Here is a 17,851-nt window from a genome sequence, read left to right on the forward strand (position 1 = left end):
AGTTTTGTGTAGTTATTTTTGAGTTATATATTTACTTGGATAAAGCCGGATACTATCAGTAACAGCCTTCTGTGGGAGAGGATAAACCAGATTCCAAATGAAGAGGAAATTAGGAAAAGACATTGGAATTGGATTGGACATACATTAAGGAAATCACCAATGCGCATTACAAGGCAAGCCCTAACTTGAACTCCGGAAGGGAAGTGGAAAAGAGGAAGGCCAAAGAACACATTACGCCGAGAAATAGAAGCATATATGAAAAGGATGAATAATAACTGAAACGAACTGGAAAGGATTGCCCAGGATAGGGTTGGATGGAGAATGCTGGTGAACGACCAATGCTCCTCCACGAGGGGTAACAGGCGTAACTAAGTAAGTAATATAGTCTAATGTTCAGTCAGTCAGTCAGCCACATCGTAGGACCAGGCACATATATGCATTGGTCCAAGTTGCCATACCTTGTTAGCACAAGACGAATACCGAATTCATAGAAGTAGTTAATTTAAAGGTGGTAATATATAAAAGAAAGATTGTATATAAGGATATAGTACAGAAAGAAAGACAGATATGAAACAGTTTTAATCTCACGTTTTAAGGGAAGATAAAGAGTGTATACACCTACGCCGTTGTGATCGACTCTGAGTCATGTCTAATGATAATTTTAAACGTCTAACATGTGAGTTAGAAGCCCAGTTTTCGTTATGTCCTGATAACGATTATGAATGGTAACTTTTGAGAACTATTTATGGAGCAATATGATATGTATATTTCCTATGGTATAGTTGTTGAGTAACTAAACTATTCATATTCGTATCACTCTTATTATAAGCTTTATTACGACCCATATACTATTATTATACGATCTACCATTCATGAGTTATTCCTAGTATATTAATTACTGCCCCCCCCTATTCACAGCCACATTTGGCTAAATCTTGTATAAATGTTATTTTCTATTTTATGGTACGATGTGGTCCGTTGGATTGGCACATGCTTCAAATAAATTATTCATACCCCAGAGGCTGTTATTGGTGTTGTGCACTCAACTAGCTGGGTTAGGCAGAAAGCAGGACTAATACGTACTTTAGACTGCTCGTACGGTTTCCGTGTATCATTGGTCCGATCGATAATTCACTGCTCTCTAATTGGCGGTTTTATCACGTTTAACATTATCAGAGGATCTACTCGGTCACATGGTATAACAGTTTTATAATCTATAAGAAATTCTTTTTCTGAATATTAGTACACCGTAATTCATTAAACAGCTAGATCTAAACATGAATGAAGACAGATTGATTTAAAACAAAACAGTAGTGAATAGCTTCCTAGATTCATTTCATTATCGCAATAAGGTAAAAGAACTATTCAATAATTTATTTTCATTAAAATCATCAATCTGAAATCTCTTGATGAATGGGTAATGAATATCTGAAATAAATAATTAATCGCATTCAAGGGATGCTAAAAGTAATTGTCAGGATACTCTGATTCAACTAGGTTTTATGTTGTTAGATGGCTAGAGGTCATCGATAAGAAAATGTAGACCTAAGTTTTCTGATCGTTGGCAGTCAAAAATAATGCGTATTTTCAATCTTCATAGAACTGATGCTCTCTGTAAAACTGAAATCCTTATCATCAAAGTTCATTTCATAAAACTTCACTACTGAAATATTCAGCTAGCGAATAATTTCTAATGACATCCCAGATTAGGAAGCTGAATTACAGGTACTTGATTTGTAAACGAAGCCAAAGTTCCCTCAATATTATAGGTATGACTTATTGACGAGTTACAACTACAACTAACAGCTACATCATAACCCGACCAATAAAACTCGATCATAACTAAAGAAATTCGATAAGCATTACATTATTCACTATTCAGTCAATTGTAAAGGGTTGATTTAGTTGATATCCATCAAAAAGGCTGTAGCATATTTCAAACTTGAAATGACTGATAATAGAATCATTTCTGAATAATATGTAGGGCCAGTGAAATGTAACTGAGCCCTAGCCAAATCATCCATCTGTTGGATCACTGAATATCGTACAGATCATCGATCCCTTTCAAGGTCAAGGACAACCAACGCGCATTGGCTAATCGTATGCCATGTGTTGTACGGTCTTCAAAGCATCCATAGTACCTTGATACGACGAAGGGGTAGTCCACGTCAGCTGCTGACTGTAAAGTGTGATTTTGATGTTAGTTGTTGTTCACACCATCCCCGTCTAACTCAAGTAGGCTACCAATCATTCGACATAGATCATCTAGCTTGGTGATCTACAAGTATATTAATAATTGGTACTACTAACCAATAGACCCACATTTCATCAGAACTGATAATATTAATCAATATAATCAGCTGTCACTCTACTATCCACCGTACAATCAGTTTATATCCATGTAATCAACACGATTTTGATAGTTTTAAAATCTACTTTCTACATTAACATTCATTGAAACAAAAGACAACATTATTCATGAGTCAGAATTATCTTCCATAAAATTCCTTGATATTAAGGCCAACTTGTATCTAATAATAATTTATTTGACTAATAATAAATTTGGGATAAAACTGTGTTGTTATGTTTTCTTTCTTTTTTTTCCTCAACAACTAATGTCTTTATTAGCAAAGATGGATAATGACTAACAGTGGAATCCAAGACGCGCGTTTCGCCCCATTTGGGTACTCGTCAGCTGGATGTACCTAAATCTCAGAGTTGATGTTTGAAACGAAAGGTACTGGGTTCGTTCCAAGAGTGAAAATCAACTCTGAGATGCAGGTACATCCAGCTGACGAGTCCCATATAGGACGAAGTGGTGCGCGTCCTGGATTCCACTGCTAGCCACTATCCATCTTTGCTTATAATGCTTGTGAATTAAGACTATATCGAGGCAATACGCACAGTATGCACATATGCCGATTAGAGACTGATCAGTTGCAATCCTAAATATCAATGGGAAGATTCAAACGAACAATACTAAGTGAATTTAAACTTCACCCCATCGCACAAGCAAGTAGCTATCAGGACTCAGTAGCTAAGTGGATAACGTGATGGCGTTTGAAGCGAACGGTACTGGGTTCGAGTCCCAGAGTGAACATCAACAAATCTGAAATTCAGGTACATCCAGCTGATGAGTCCTAAATAGGATGAAGTGGCGCGAATCCTGGATTCCCCACTACTAACCACTGTCCATCTTTACTTATAATATCTTTACTTTTCCAATTTTCTATACAGAAAAAAATATTCTCATGTTCATACGATGTTTTATTACAATAGTGTTCAATCATTCAAGAATAATTTTAAAAAAATTACGGAAATACATAAGGCAGAAAATAAGATTTACACACAGCATGCATTCTGGGCCAAAAAAAAAGAAAGATTTTGCTTCAGGCAACATATTATCATATAATTTCCGAGTTTTGATTATTCTTATTCCATGTTAGTAACTATAATACTAATCATTACTTAGAGTGTTATATGTAAATTGTTGTCATGTATATGAATATATATGTATTTGTTTGTCTGTATATGTTATATATTATTATTATTCCTTTATGTATATTTACCCCCCCCTTTTTGTTCATTTTATATAACCCCCTCCCTCTATGTTGAATCATAATACTCTAATTCAATTAAATCAATTGTACAAGAAGTAAAAAAGAAATGAATGGCCTAATTAATCTTTGACTTTATTGGCCTGTTGCATAACAAAGGTCAATAGTAATAATAATAACATATAAAACTGTTTCATTTATTTTCCCAAAGGTTTGGTAAATATTTGATTAGATGCCTATATATATTCAGAAGGGGATTTGTGGAGATTTCAGTATTTTTCAAAGTTGAAATCATGAGTCAATTGAAGCTAGACCACCATCGAAAACCTGGAAGCACTGGACGGCCGTTTCGTCCTATTATGGGACTCCTCAGTGGCAGTGCGCATCCACGATCCCGCTCTCGCGAGATTCGAACCCAGGACCTACCAGTCACGAGCCGAAGCCCTTAACCGATAGACCACTGAGCGGGTTCGTGGATGCGCACTGCCACTGAGGAGTCCCATAATAGGACGAAACGGCCGTCCAGTGCTTCCAGGTTTTCGATGGTGGTCTAGCTTCACTTGACTCATGATTTCAACTTTGCCTATATATATATATATATATATCAAACTATATATCAGTTTAATGGGTGAGAAGAATTATAACACATTTTAAACTAAAGATGGATGATGGCTAATAATGGAATTCAGGATGCACGTTTCGTCCCGTTCGGGACTCGTCAATTGGATGTATCCCAACCTGGGAGTTGTTGTTCACTCCGGGACTCGAACCTAGCACTGTTCACTTCGAACGTCATCTCGTTATCCATTTAGCTACTGAGTTCGATCAGTCACTGACTTGTGAGACCAATAAAAAACATATTTGTTTGAATAATTTTTTACCCTTTTCCCTAAAGAGTAAGACGATAAGTAATACTATGTTGGACCTAAATGTCTGTATATCATTCGACCTCAATATTTCTATCAATAGATAAACAAAAAGAATCATAAGTAGACAAGTTTTCGTTATTTAATATTAAAACTAGTTGTCTTGTCAATACTCTAACTAATGTATAATAAATTACGTCTTCTTATAGTATTCTTCAACAAAAGGTGGGAAATGCTAAAGAGTAATCTTTATTCTAACTAACTTGAATAGCCCTATTACAATAAATTCATTATCAGTAAAAAGTTGGTCATTATTCATGTTGTTCTGTAAATCTTGGTTTTCTCAAAATATTTAAATTTATATCAGAAGGAGTTATTGTGGATATTATATTCATTTCAATAGTTGAGATCATGAGTCAATTGAAGGTAGACCATCATGGAAAACCTGGATTTATTAAGATTTATCAAGAGATCATGATATACGAAGTTATTATTTTAGTTGAACAGATTGTGAAGTGTAGTTCAGGATGAGAGCATCAGAATTAAGCATTATATGGAACGTTTCAGCTACTCTCCTTTCTTTGTAATTAGAAAAAAACTTTTTTGTAATATTTTGATGGTTCTGAAATCAACTTGGTGGTCGGTGAAGTAGTGTGAAACGTCAGAAAATCTCATTTTCATACTCATTCGGATATTAAAAAAATATTAAGCGCTCACGCGCGAGGCTCATAAATACTAGGTTTGAATCTCATGAGTCAGGATCGTGGATGCGCACTGCTGAGGAGTCCCATAGTGAGACGAAACTGTCATTCAGTGCTTCCAGGTTTTCCATGCTGATCTAGCTTCAATTGACTCATGATTTCAAATATAACATTATAACAATCTACTCAATGCCCAATATATTCAAAATTATCAAATCAAAACTTGGTAATGGTACCTACCTAATGAACTTTAGATTATAGCAACTATTCTACACCGAATTTCGATTATGGTTAAATTAGGTTAAGTCATTTTATTAACTTACTTAACAGACATTGTCATTTGGATAGTAACAATTAGCATATATCTTTGTACTGTTATGATCACTACAGCACATGACAGACTCTAACCAAAACGTTGATTACTTAAATATCATTCAATGATTCATCCTTTCCCCACATATGTATGCAATCAAATCCTATTATCAGCTTTTGTTTTGTATTGCTGCGCCCTTATACAATTTGATTATAAATTTGCCTATGTAATTGCTTACGCTCGATCTCTGATACTTACTCATGTGCTTGTAGTTTTCTGACCTGTGTCATTTGATAACAAACTGTAGTTGCCACTTCTATTTACCTTCTGATTTCATGTACCGTTAAGATTTGTATTATAACAGTTATCGAGGTGAACGATTACCTGAAGCATTACACTACAAGTTCATTAGTTTACTATAAAATATACACAGAATAAACTATTCTTCATAATGAACTTACATGTAAATCTGTAAATAAACTAATATTCTTTGCCCATTCAATTATAACCAATAAATAATTAAGTGTAGAATTAGTGATTTCATTTAATATTGTCAATTGGTGATTATGTTTCATATTAGGAATGAATGACTGTTGTTGTCGTCCTTGTTGTTGTCGTTGTTGTTGTCGTTCTTGTTCTTGTTCACTTGATAAGGATCTTCTAACAGTTGTAGATGTTGAAGTAATGATAGATGATTTTTCATTCATAAATGAATTTATTGATGAATTCAATGTTAAATGACTACTTATATGATTATGATTATTATCAGTACTACTTATATCATTATAAGTAGTCAAATGAATCATTTCAGAAGATTTGATAGTTTCATTAGAATAATTACCTTCGTGAAATTCTTTTATTATTCTAGATTTATATAAAATTAAATTGAGATGATTTATAAATTGTTCATTATTTAAATATTGATTTGAATGATTCTCAGCTTGTAATAGCATACTAATTAATTGGGTAGCATTTGAATCTATCATCATATTATGAGGATGATGATGATAAATGGATGGAAATGAATTGGAATTAAGAAAATTTGATAAACCAATATATGAATGATAGAATAACGGAAATGGAGGTAGACGACCTTGTTGAACAGCTGTAGTGACAAAAAGATTAGGTTCTTTTCAAAAGAGAAACAACATAGAAAAAGATACAACAAGTTACAAGGAAACAAAGCTTAATACTAAATTTGCTTAGTGTTACTTGTTTGAATCTGCTCATTGATGTTTAGGACAGCAACTGGTCAGTCTATTATTGCATACTGTGCTTATTGCCTCGATATAACCTTATTTAACAAGCTTTGTAAGCAAAGATGGATAGTAGCTAGCAGTGGAATCTAGGACGCGCGTTTCGTCCTGGAATTTAAACTTCACCCCATTGCACAAGCAAGTGGCTATCAGGACTCAGTAGCTCAGTGGATAACGCAATGGCGCTTGAAGCGAACGGTACTGGGTTCGAATCCCAGAGTGAACATCAACTCTGAGATGTAGGTACATTCAGCTAACGTGTCCCAAATCGGACGAAGTGGCGCGCGTCCTGGATTCCACTGTTAGCCACTATCCATCTTCGCTTACAAAGCTTAATACTAAGTGAAAGCAATTAGTACATTTGATTAATTTCGATATTGTAATAAGAAGACGAAGATTATCAGAACTATGTGATGAGATATTAGCGCAATACATTTCGAACAATCTGATCACACACAATATACTTGTTAAGAACATTTATGTATAAAAAATAAAAGGTCAACTAGACTGGAAACGGATTGTAGGAGGTGATAATAATAATAATAATGTGAAAACAATTTGACACCTAATCACTTTGGATAATAAGCTAACTATTTTTGAATACACAAAGGGGGTTTCAGTTTTCGTATGGCTAAGGCTTCAATAAACCTTAGTATACGCCCTTTCATACTTTTATACAACACCACAAAAGTTGAGTTAAGATCAATCTTATGGCCTGTTTCGATTATGTGTTTGGCAATAGAGGATGATGAATGTTTATCATTTATTCTTATCGGGTCATTTGATTCTATTTGTTTCTGGAACCATTTTGGTACATGTTCACACACTCTTACTTCCCCCCCATTTCCAATCTAGTTGACCTTTTATTTTTATATATAAATGTTCTTAACAAGTATATGTGTGATCAGATTGCTTGGACTATATTGCACTAATATCTCAACACATAGTTCTGATAATCTTCGTCTTCTTATTACACTATCGAAATTCATACTAAGTGTAAAATCTTTGTACATTGAGCAATAGTTAAGTCAATTGGTAACATATTCTCCAGTAGATCTTCGAATGATGTTCATCCCACTGGATACAATTTAAATGATATTCATCAAATGGTTAGAGGTAACAAATATTAAACCTTACATCTAGATTTCTTCAAAAATGACACTCATCTGTAAGGTTTGTTAGAAATAATAAAATCACTGATAACATCTCCAGGTATTGGAATACCTATCATTTAGAACTGTAGTGGAAGCCTTAACTACTGATAGAATTCATTTACCAATTGATTGAGAATCCTATTAGCATAATGGATTCGAAAGTATAAATACCATTCAATGAGTGATTATCGTAAATGATTCAGTTTCATAATAAATCAATTGCAGTTTGAATAAAGGACTGACAAATTTTCTGACCATAATATTGAGTAATGAGAGTTCGATTTCAGTAGGAAATATCAGTTCCTTCAAGATTAATTATAGGCCTTACAAGTAAGTACGAATTACCAATGCACTTAGGTCTACTGTTTTCACAAGATTCCCTTCACATCAAATGGAGCCAATTAGGAATTACGCTACAAATTGATCGATTAAATTTTAATCAGCATTAAAGGCTTAACAAAGTGACGTTGGTTAATAATCATTGACTTTTTATAATAAAAGCAAATCACGCTCGTTACGCTACAACCTTAGGTGTTAATAAAAGCTAGGTTATCGACACTTGTTGTTTATTCTGGTTAGCGCTTTTTCTATCATAGTTGTTTTCTAGGGGATGGGGGTTGTTGATCCCATGCTAAACCCCTCTTCTTTACCCGGGATTTGGAACGGAAGTTACCCTAGAAGAGCTACAGAAAGAGTTTCGATACTTGTTAGTTTCTCATTAATTTTCCAAATTTATCGAGACTATTAATTGGTGTGGCGAGGATTGGCAAAGCAAGGGCAGCATTTCTACAATTGAAGAACATATGGGACTCAAAACAACTGTCAACTAATTTCAAAGTCAGAATCTTCAATACGAACGTCAAGACAGTCAGTCCCACTGCACTAAGCTGAAACGTGGAGAACTACTACGACCATCATCAGGAAGGTATAAGTATTTATAATTAGTTAATTAGTTAGTTAGTTAGTAATTAGTAACTCGACATTCGCTGATCGAACACCATCAGCAACAGCGTTTTATGGGAGAGGACAAACCAGCTTCCATGTGAAGAAGAAATTAGGAAAAGACGTTGGAATTGAATTGGACATACATTAAGGAAATCACCAATGTGCATTGCAAGGCAAGCCCTAACTTGGAATCCGGAAGGGAAGCGGAAAAGAGGAAGGCCAAATAACACATTACACCGGGAAATAGAAGCAGATATGAAAAGGATGAATAACAACTGAAACGAACTGGAAAGGAAGGCTCAGGACAGAGTTGGATGGAGAATTCTGGTGAGCGGCCTATACTCCTCGACGAGGGGTAACAGGCGTAAGTAAGTAGGTAATTAATTGGTGTGGTTACCACTTTCATTTAAAAAAAATATGAATTGAGTAATATTTAAACTCTTATGCCCTAGTTACAAGGATCTCTTTACAGTTATTTGTTCCTCTAAATAATTTTTTTCGTAGAAACTGATAGAGTAGATTAGTTGTTAATAAATATCATCGTTTACAGTGATCGATCACTCGCTGTCATAACTGACTTCATGTTTACCGGTGTTCCCCTTAGTATTAGTAAAATTCCGTCAATCATGTTACAATAACCCCACTAGTACAAATGATTTTTAATTGTGTGAACTACATTTTTTAGTGGTTGAATTAAGGTAATTTACATGAAACCCTACTTGATCTAGTCTTTGTCTCAGTTGGAACTCATCAATGAAGCATTAATGTAATAATGAAATAACTGATATTCCTTGGGAAATTCTGACTTGTTTCATCCAGTTACACAGCCAGTTATGAAACCGTTGAACTATTCTAGCTGCAAATGGTTTCCTCTAAGTATAATGATGAGTTACTTAGAATAATAACCACACTGCTAACTGTAAAACATATAGTATTGGTCGGCACACAGTGATCAGTTGGTTCACTTATTTCTTGTGTTCCTTCAATTTGATAGATACTCTATAGAAAAATTTGTGATGGTAAACGTAAAAATCAGAATTGTTTGTTTAATATCATACCACTAACTTGATCAACAAAATTCATTTTTATATAGTTGAGATCATGAGTCAATCGAAGCTAGACCACCATGGAAAACCTGGAAGCACTGGACGGCCATTTCGTCCTATTATGGGACTCCTCAACAGTGCGCATTCACGATCCTGCCTCGCGAGATTCGAACCCAGGACCTATCAGTCTCGCGCTAGAGCACTTAACCGATAGACCACTGAGCCGGCATCCGGATTCGAATCTCTTGAGGCGGGGTCGTAGATGTGCACAGCTGAGGAGTCCAATAATTAGAAGAAACAGCCGTCCAGTGCTTCAAGGTTTTCCATGGTGGTCTAGCTTCAATTGACTCATGATTTCAACTATATAAAATTACTAAAATCTCCACAAAACCCCCTTCTGAAAATTCATTTTTGTCGGTAAAAGCAATGCAATATAATACTTTTTTAAAGTTTTGGTTAACACTTCAGAGACACGAACAGCACCTAAATACCATGTTGGGATTCCATAATGTTTGTGCCATCGGAGATTATCTGATAAAAATAGTGTCAAAGGGCGGTTATCTAGGTGTTACCTTTTCATCTGATCTCTTTTGGTCTTCTCATGTGTTACTGTTATTGAAGAAAGTTTCCCGTCTGACTTATTACATAAAGAGGCTGTATGTTTTTGTGATTATTCGACATTTACTCTTACAGTTTGTCAATTCTTGCATATTACCTATCATTCTTTGCTGTTCTCCATCATTCTTTCCCGGGTTTTTGAGAAAAGACTGCTGTATTTCGGAGAGTGCTAAAGGCAATTAGCAGGATGTGTGGTGAATCTTTTGAGGTCATTATTAATATGGTTGTGGATAGATATCTAAAGTCTTGCAAACTCCTGGCAGGTGTTATCTTATCAGATACTAACCGTCCACTTCATTTATAACTTTCTCCCGTTATACCTTCTGGCAGGACCAGACGTCAATACATTGAAATCCATACACTCAAGCAAAGGTATAAAAGTTCTGTAATACCATTAACACCGTTGGATGCCGGCTGGATGGTGTAGAGATTAAGTGTTCGCGCGCGAGACCGAAGGTAGTGGGTTCGAATCCCACGAGCGGAATCGTGGATGCTCACTGCTGAGGAGCCTCACAATAGAACGAAACGGTTGTTTAATGCTCCCAGGTTTTCAATAGTAGCCTAGCATCAGTCGGCTCATGGTCTCAATCGAAAAATAAAAATAAATGTTTCTAATTAGATTAACATTTTAAGTGTATTGATACTATTGAGTAGCATTAAACAGTAGTTTGAGGAGACCATTTCAGTTTCTATAATAGCTATAATCGAACAATTATATGTATCGAAGTGCCAATTATTATTGATTTGGTAGTTCACAACTTAACGCAATCATACCAAAATCTGAAAATCACTAGAGTTCAATCATATATGTGCATTCATGAAAATCAGTTACTGACTAGTTCTAAACTTATGATGAGATAAATTCACTTGGTATTGTTTACTTTAATCTTCCTATTGATGTTTAGGACTGCAATCAATCAGTCTCTTGTTGGCATATGTTAATACTGTACGCATTGCCTCGATATCACCTTAATTCACAAGCATTATAAGCAAAGATGGAAGATTCAAGTAAATAATACCACGTGAATTTAAACTTCACCCCATTGCACAAGCAAGTGGCTATCAGTATTCACTAGCTAACTAGGTAACGCGGTGGTGTTTGAAGCGAACAGTAATGAGTTCAACTCTAAGATGCAAGTACACCCAGCTGACGAGTCTCAAATAGGACGAAACGTGCGTCATGGATTTCACTGTTAGCCACCATCCATCTTTGCTTATTAAGTCTCTCACAGATAAAAAAAAATTCACAACATTAGCTACAGTTTCCAGTTATTATTTATTTATGTAACTTTATCTGATTGGTTTAAGCTCGAAGATAATTTTCGTTATAGACCTTTGGTATTCCTCTTCCCCTTTAGCCTTCAAGATTCCATGTGAGGGCTTGTCTTGTGATGCAGTTGGGTGATTTCCTCAATGTGCGTCCTATCAACTTCCAGTGCTTCTTCCTGATTTCTTCCTCCACTGGAATCTGTTTTGTTGTCTCCCAAAGTAGGTTGTTGCTGATAGTGTCTGGCCAACGGAGAACATGTATATTGAGGGATTAATAAATCCAAAAATGAAGCATGTACGGTGTTACAAACATATAACCACTTTATGTAATAAGTGTACACGAGACATTTTCCCTAATATTATGGAACAAAGTAAACACTGAAATGTAATCGAAAGAACTCTCTACATTAAACTACAAGATATCCTACACTTTTCTAAATGAGAGAATTGTCAGTGTTGTACGAGTTACATTACTCGACCATGTCCAAATTTCGTCATACTTAAGACTTAAGTTAACTGTCCTACATTTAACCTGATTAGGTCTGAGGATATTAAAGATAGAACATCGTTTAATGTGTTTGCTAAGCACTTGAAAATGCGAACAGAAATAGTGTTAACTTACTAGTCACATTACTTAGCTTCCAATTAACGGGTTTCTGGTTTGAATTCAGTATTTTCTACATGGATTTCGACACCTGGAAACTATCATCAAACGTTACTAATATAAAAGTGTAAATCAAAGCCGAATGTAGGACGAAACAGCCTTCCAGTGCTTCCAGGTTTTCCACGGTCGTATAGCTTCAATTAACTCAATAGATGATTGATGTATTATGTCATATCCCTACAGATAAATTACGATTCGATTAGATCAATAGTAAAGTCTGTACTTCTAATAACTATGGATAATATAAATTCATTCAGTATTGTTTGTTTGAATCTTCCCATCGATTTGTTAGGACTGCAACTGGTCAGTCTCTAATTGGCATATGTGCATACTGTGCGTATTGCCTCGATATAGCCTAAATTCACAATCATGGTAAGCAGAGATGGATGCAGGTACATCCAGGTGACGAGTCTCAAATAGGACAAAACGCGCGTCCTGGATTCCACTGCTAGCCACTATCCATCTCTACTTACTATGGATAATATAGTTTCCAAGCCAAAAAAGGATATACATTATATTAGTATTCAGTAATAGCCCTTTCTATTGAATTCCAACTAACACAAAGTTTAGTAAATATATTAGTTACTTTTAATTAACTAAACACGAAAATGGATTTGTATCGACAATAAAATCTAATACAGTATACGAGACAAAAAGTCAAGCATCATAATATGAAAAAGAAAATTAGAAGGGGTTTTTGTGGAGATTTCAGTATTTCCATAGTTGAATTCATGAGTCAATTGAAGCTAGATCACCATGAAAATCCTGGAAGCACTGGATGGCCGTTTCGTCCTATTATGGAACTCCTCAGCAGTGCGCATCCACGATCACGCCTCGCGAGCGAGATTGGAACCCATGACTTACCAGTCTCGCGCCAGAGCACTTAACTGATGGACCACTGAGATGGCCGCCATCCAACGGTGTTAATGTCTAACTTCAACCAATCCACAAAGTTTGAGCAAAGAAGAAACTTTTAAAAAAAAGAAAACATATTTCATAATCATTCATACCTTCTTTACGCATTCCAACTTTAATACATTTTTGAAAACGACAATATTGACATTGATTACGATGATTAATATCAATTGGGCATTGTTTATTATTACGACATGTATAATTTAATTGACGTCTTACAGAACGTTTAAAAAAGCTTTTACATCCTTCACATGTATATTGACCATAATGTTTACCACTACTTTTATCACCGCATACAACACATTCTATGAATTGATTTTGTTTTAAATGAATTCCTATATCAGATTCGTTGAATTGTTGTTGTCGTTGTTGTTGCCGTCGTCGTTCTTCAATATCTTCTTGATCATCTTCCATTTCATAATCATCATCATCATCATCATCTAGATTGGAATATTCCTCAATCAGTTTTTGTTTATCATTATGATTATTCTCAATCAGATCGGGATTATGATGATAGTTCACATTTGTACCTGTATCTATTTGGTTTAGATTGTTGTCAAGACTCATTTGTATGGATTTCTTATTATTATTACCATTATCGATCATCGAGTATTTGTTCCGTTTTTTTATTGATTTATTATATTTCAAAGGGGCATCATATTTATTGATTGGTGAAATGATTTTTGTAGATTTACATGTTTTAATATTAAAATTATCATTTAAATTCATAAATATATTAGGACTATCGATTGGTGATATTGGTGAGATGAAAGTGGTAGTAGTAGTACTACTGCTGCTACTACTACTATTACTAGTAGTATTAGTATTGGTAGTAGTAGTAGTAGTACTAATGCTTTTAATATTAAAGTTATCTTCTTCATTATAATACTTTGTCAACTTCCGTTTTGAATAGATCTGTTCAACATCATTAGGGGACTGATGATTAAACATTGAATGATTCTTTTTCTCGTCATTCATCAATGTTAATTCCTTGTAGTTAGAATCCGTTAAAAACATTTTTGTTGGTCTATTCAATCCATAATGATGATGACAGTAATCTAACCATAAAGAACTACACTGGGAATTCAATGGATTCGAAGTATACTCCTGATTATTGAAAGGAAATTCTCGTTTCTTGAATATATTCATATTTGTACTTAAATTAATTGGTAATGGATTAAATGCTGAAAGTCTTTTTTGATTTGAATATGTATGAGATATTGAACAATTAGTTGTAGAAACTGAAGTGGACATTGTAGATATCGATGATGATAGAGACATTGACGGTGATGATGATGACGACGACAACGATGAAGAGGAAACCGACGAAGACAGAAAAGACAATGAATGATTATTGTAATTGTTTTCTACTCCCCATAAATGTGGAAATAATAAATCCGGTGGTGGAGGTCGTGGAACAAAAATTGGTGAAAAATCATATTTACTTGATCCATTTGACGTCGTCATGATGATGTAATCTTTTCAAGAAATATATATTTTTAAATGAGCCATATAGTGTCAATTGGATATTATTTGAAATGAAGACTACTATTAATAACTTGTCTTTAAATTATCACACATATACATGCTCTCCCTCCCTCCCTCTTTCTCTCTCTCTCTTCCCACTTGGATTTATTTTATAAAGTTTATTCTACGGGATTGGATCATGATCTTGGTGATAAAAGACATAAAAGGGGTGAATAGGTGGTTAATGATAATGATGTTATGATAATCAATGGTATTAGACACATGTATATATATATATATCCAGGTTTAAATAAGTATTCAAGTGAAGAAAACCACATAGAAACATTATTCTACAATGTATGTCTGTGTATATGACTGTGTGTATGTGACTGAAAATTATCTATATTCATAACGTAATCTATTATGTTTTGGGGTTGATATAGTCGAAACCTTTCACCGATCATAGTTGTGATCTTATCCGATCATCAGTTGTTTTTATCTTCTAAAGTTACCCCTGGTTTCCAACAAATAATGTGACTATTATTAGTAGTAGTAATCACAGTAATGATACTAATAATAGTAATGGTATTATACCGATGTTACCTTCTCAGAAAGGCCATAACGTTTAATGTAATCTATCTAACATAATTCCTGCTACAACTAACACTATAATAAGTGTTGGTGATGGTAATGTTAATGATTTCAGTGGTTAACTGGTAAGGGATGAAAAGTAACTGTCAAATACATCATAACAACAATAGACATGGGAAGCGTTATCATTATTATTATTGTTCTTATAAGACTTCCAATCATATTCAAATTAAATGTTACAATGTCTTAACCATAGGGCAGTAATAAATGGGAGATAGTTAAGGCAGAAATTTCTCTACTTAATATGTGTGTTTGTTTGTATGCATACATGTATATGTACATCGATGTATGTACGTCTCCCTCTCCATTTATTCTTAACTAATTCTATTTTGGTAACTAAACTATCCAACAAGTCAATCGGTCAACTTAACTAACCACTAAGATGATTTTCCTTATCTTTCATCTTTTTTTTTTGTAGTGGAAGAAATATAGTAATCATGACATTAAACTATCAAAAGGGGATTTAAAAAACAGAAAACAACAACAAACCAATGAATAACTTATTCAATCTTGATAGTCTAATCCTAATGTTGATTACACTGGGATAAAATCAAAAGAACAATGTTATTGTTACTTATTTAATAAGTTTACATTTAATTGTACGACACCTAAGTCGAACTAAGACATGGTATCGATCAATGTTGTAGTTAACGATTTTCATAGTTGAAATCGTGAGTTCATTTAAGCTACACCATTACTTAAAACCTTGAACTACTGGGCCGGGGGTTTCATCCTGGCATAAGATTCAGAAGTGCGTATCCATGAACACACAAGAGGGACTCGAACCCAGGAGCTTCGGTCTTGCGCGCAAGCGCTTAAACTCTAGACCACCAAGCTGATATCCGATGGTTTCAATATCTCACTTCAATCAATATATGGTCTTGCGCAAGCTTACATTCATTACCTGGGGTTGATAAATGTCTCGCCCTCGACACGGATTGAACACCACTGGTCTGAGTCATGTTAGTTCAAACAGACTACCAGATTAGGATCCTCAAAATAACTGTGATCAGTGGTTAGAAAGTTTACATGATATGTTTATTTGTGTAAAATAATTGTCCCCCCTCCACATAGGTGTACTCTATCCCATTGTATTGCTCATAGAGATAAGTTTTCAGGTCACTTTTATTGTATTACGTAATAAGAACAGAGTTTTACATAAAACAAGTATTATTCCATTGACAATAGACAAACAGTATAGAATGATATCATAGTTTCCCGAGTAATGATACATCATTGTTGGTGTAAAAATTACTGGCTTTTTACTTTGTAAAGACAAGTACTATTGTATTATACTAAAAGGTAACTTCATCCTAGTTTAATGCTTGTGGTAGAGTTGTTCTCTCTGTTCTGTATAGTTTAATGATGAAACTTTTATTATTTTTCGAGACATCATCAGTAGAAACTACAAATAGAAGTGAGCTATTCAAATTTCCCCATATGTATTAATTATCAGAAGGGGTTTTGTCGAGATTTAGTGTTTACATAGTTGAAAGAGTGAGTCAATTGAAGCTAGACCACCATAGAAAACCTGGAAGCACTGGACTGCCCTTTCGGCTCAGTGGTCTATCGGTTAAGGGCTCTGGCTCGAGACCGGTAGGTCCTGGGTTTGAATCTCGCGAGTGCGGGATCGTGGATGCGCACTGCTGAGGAGTCCCATATGTATTATTTATTCGGTTGACCTTGAATTTGACCAGTTGTCTTGTAATTCTGTGTAGACATATCTTAGTTTATATCAGTTGAATATTGAACACCCATCACATATCATGTTCGAACTGCTTGGCAGTGCATAAATATGAGATGTCCAGTTAACTCTGGTTAATCAGTTATATAAACTATCTTTGATTTAACCAATCTACATAAATATAATGACTGAACTTTAATATCATTTAGATGTTTAAAGTTTTGTCGTAATGAACTGAAGTGCCAGTTAAACTTATGAACCATCAACAAATAGTTTCATTAACTTTCTCCATATACTTTCAACAAATAATTAATTAGAAGGGGGTTTTTGTGGAGAAGTCCCACAATAGGACGAAACGGCCGTCCAGTGCTTCCAGGTTTCCCTTGGTGGTCTAGCTTCAATTGACTCATGATTTCAAGTATGAAAATAATTAATTATTAAGTTAGTCAGAATAAACTTCTAGCAAGCTTCCTTATATGTTTACGATCATGTAATGGACATAGGTTCAAATTATGCCCCATCTGAATCGATTTGAGTAGCCAACTAATATAACTCAACCTGATATACACATATTTAACATGTGACTCAAATTCGAGTACTAGACTTAACTAATGGGATACATAATAATTAATAAAACTTCATCACAACATGTCAGTGAAAAATTAGGAAGAATATCAATACTAAGACAAAGATATATCCAGTTGATAGGTTACAAATGGGACATAACACATTCCCTGCATTCCTC

At 34.6% G+C, this 17,851-nt stretch overlaps 1 protein-coding gene and 1 non-coding gene across 2 annotated transcripts in view; one reads left to right on the plus strand and one right to left on the minus strand.

The window, feature by feature from the left end:
• The window catches only part of Smp_174750 (putative coup transcription factor), a gene marked incomplete at both ends in the record, with an annotated part of 24,407 nt that extends 9,636 nt beyond the window's left edge, over positions 1-14,771 (minus strand). Inside the window, 2 exons of the mRNA XM_018796372.1 lie at positions 5,895-6,542; positions 13,400-14,771. Of these exons, the coding sequence (XP_018650592.1) occupies positions 5,895-6,542; positions 13,400-14,771 (2,020 nt within the window). The remainder of the gene's footprint in view (positions 1-5,894; positions 6,543-13,399) is intronic.
• Smp_tRNA_01162_Gln_TTG.1.1 lies at positions 3,031-3,097 on the plus strand. The gene has a single exon. It is a non-coding gene (tRNA).
• Positions 14,772-17,851: the final 3,080 nt, after the last annotated feature.

The sequence above is a fragment of the Schistosoma mansoni genome, chromosome 2, assembly GCF_000237925.1.
Source record: "Schistosoma mansoni strain Puerto Rico chromosome 2, complete genome".
In the NCBI taxonomy this organism is placed as follows: domain Eukaryota; kingdom Metazoa; phylum Platyhelminthes; class Trematoda; order Strigeidida; family Schistosomatidae; genus Schistosoma; species Schistosoma mansoni.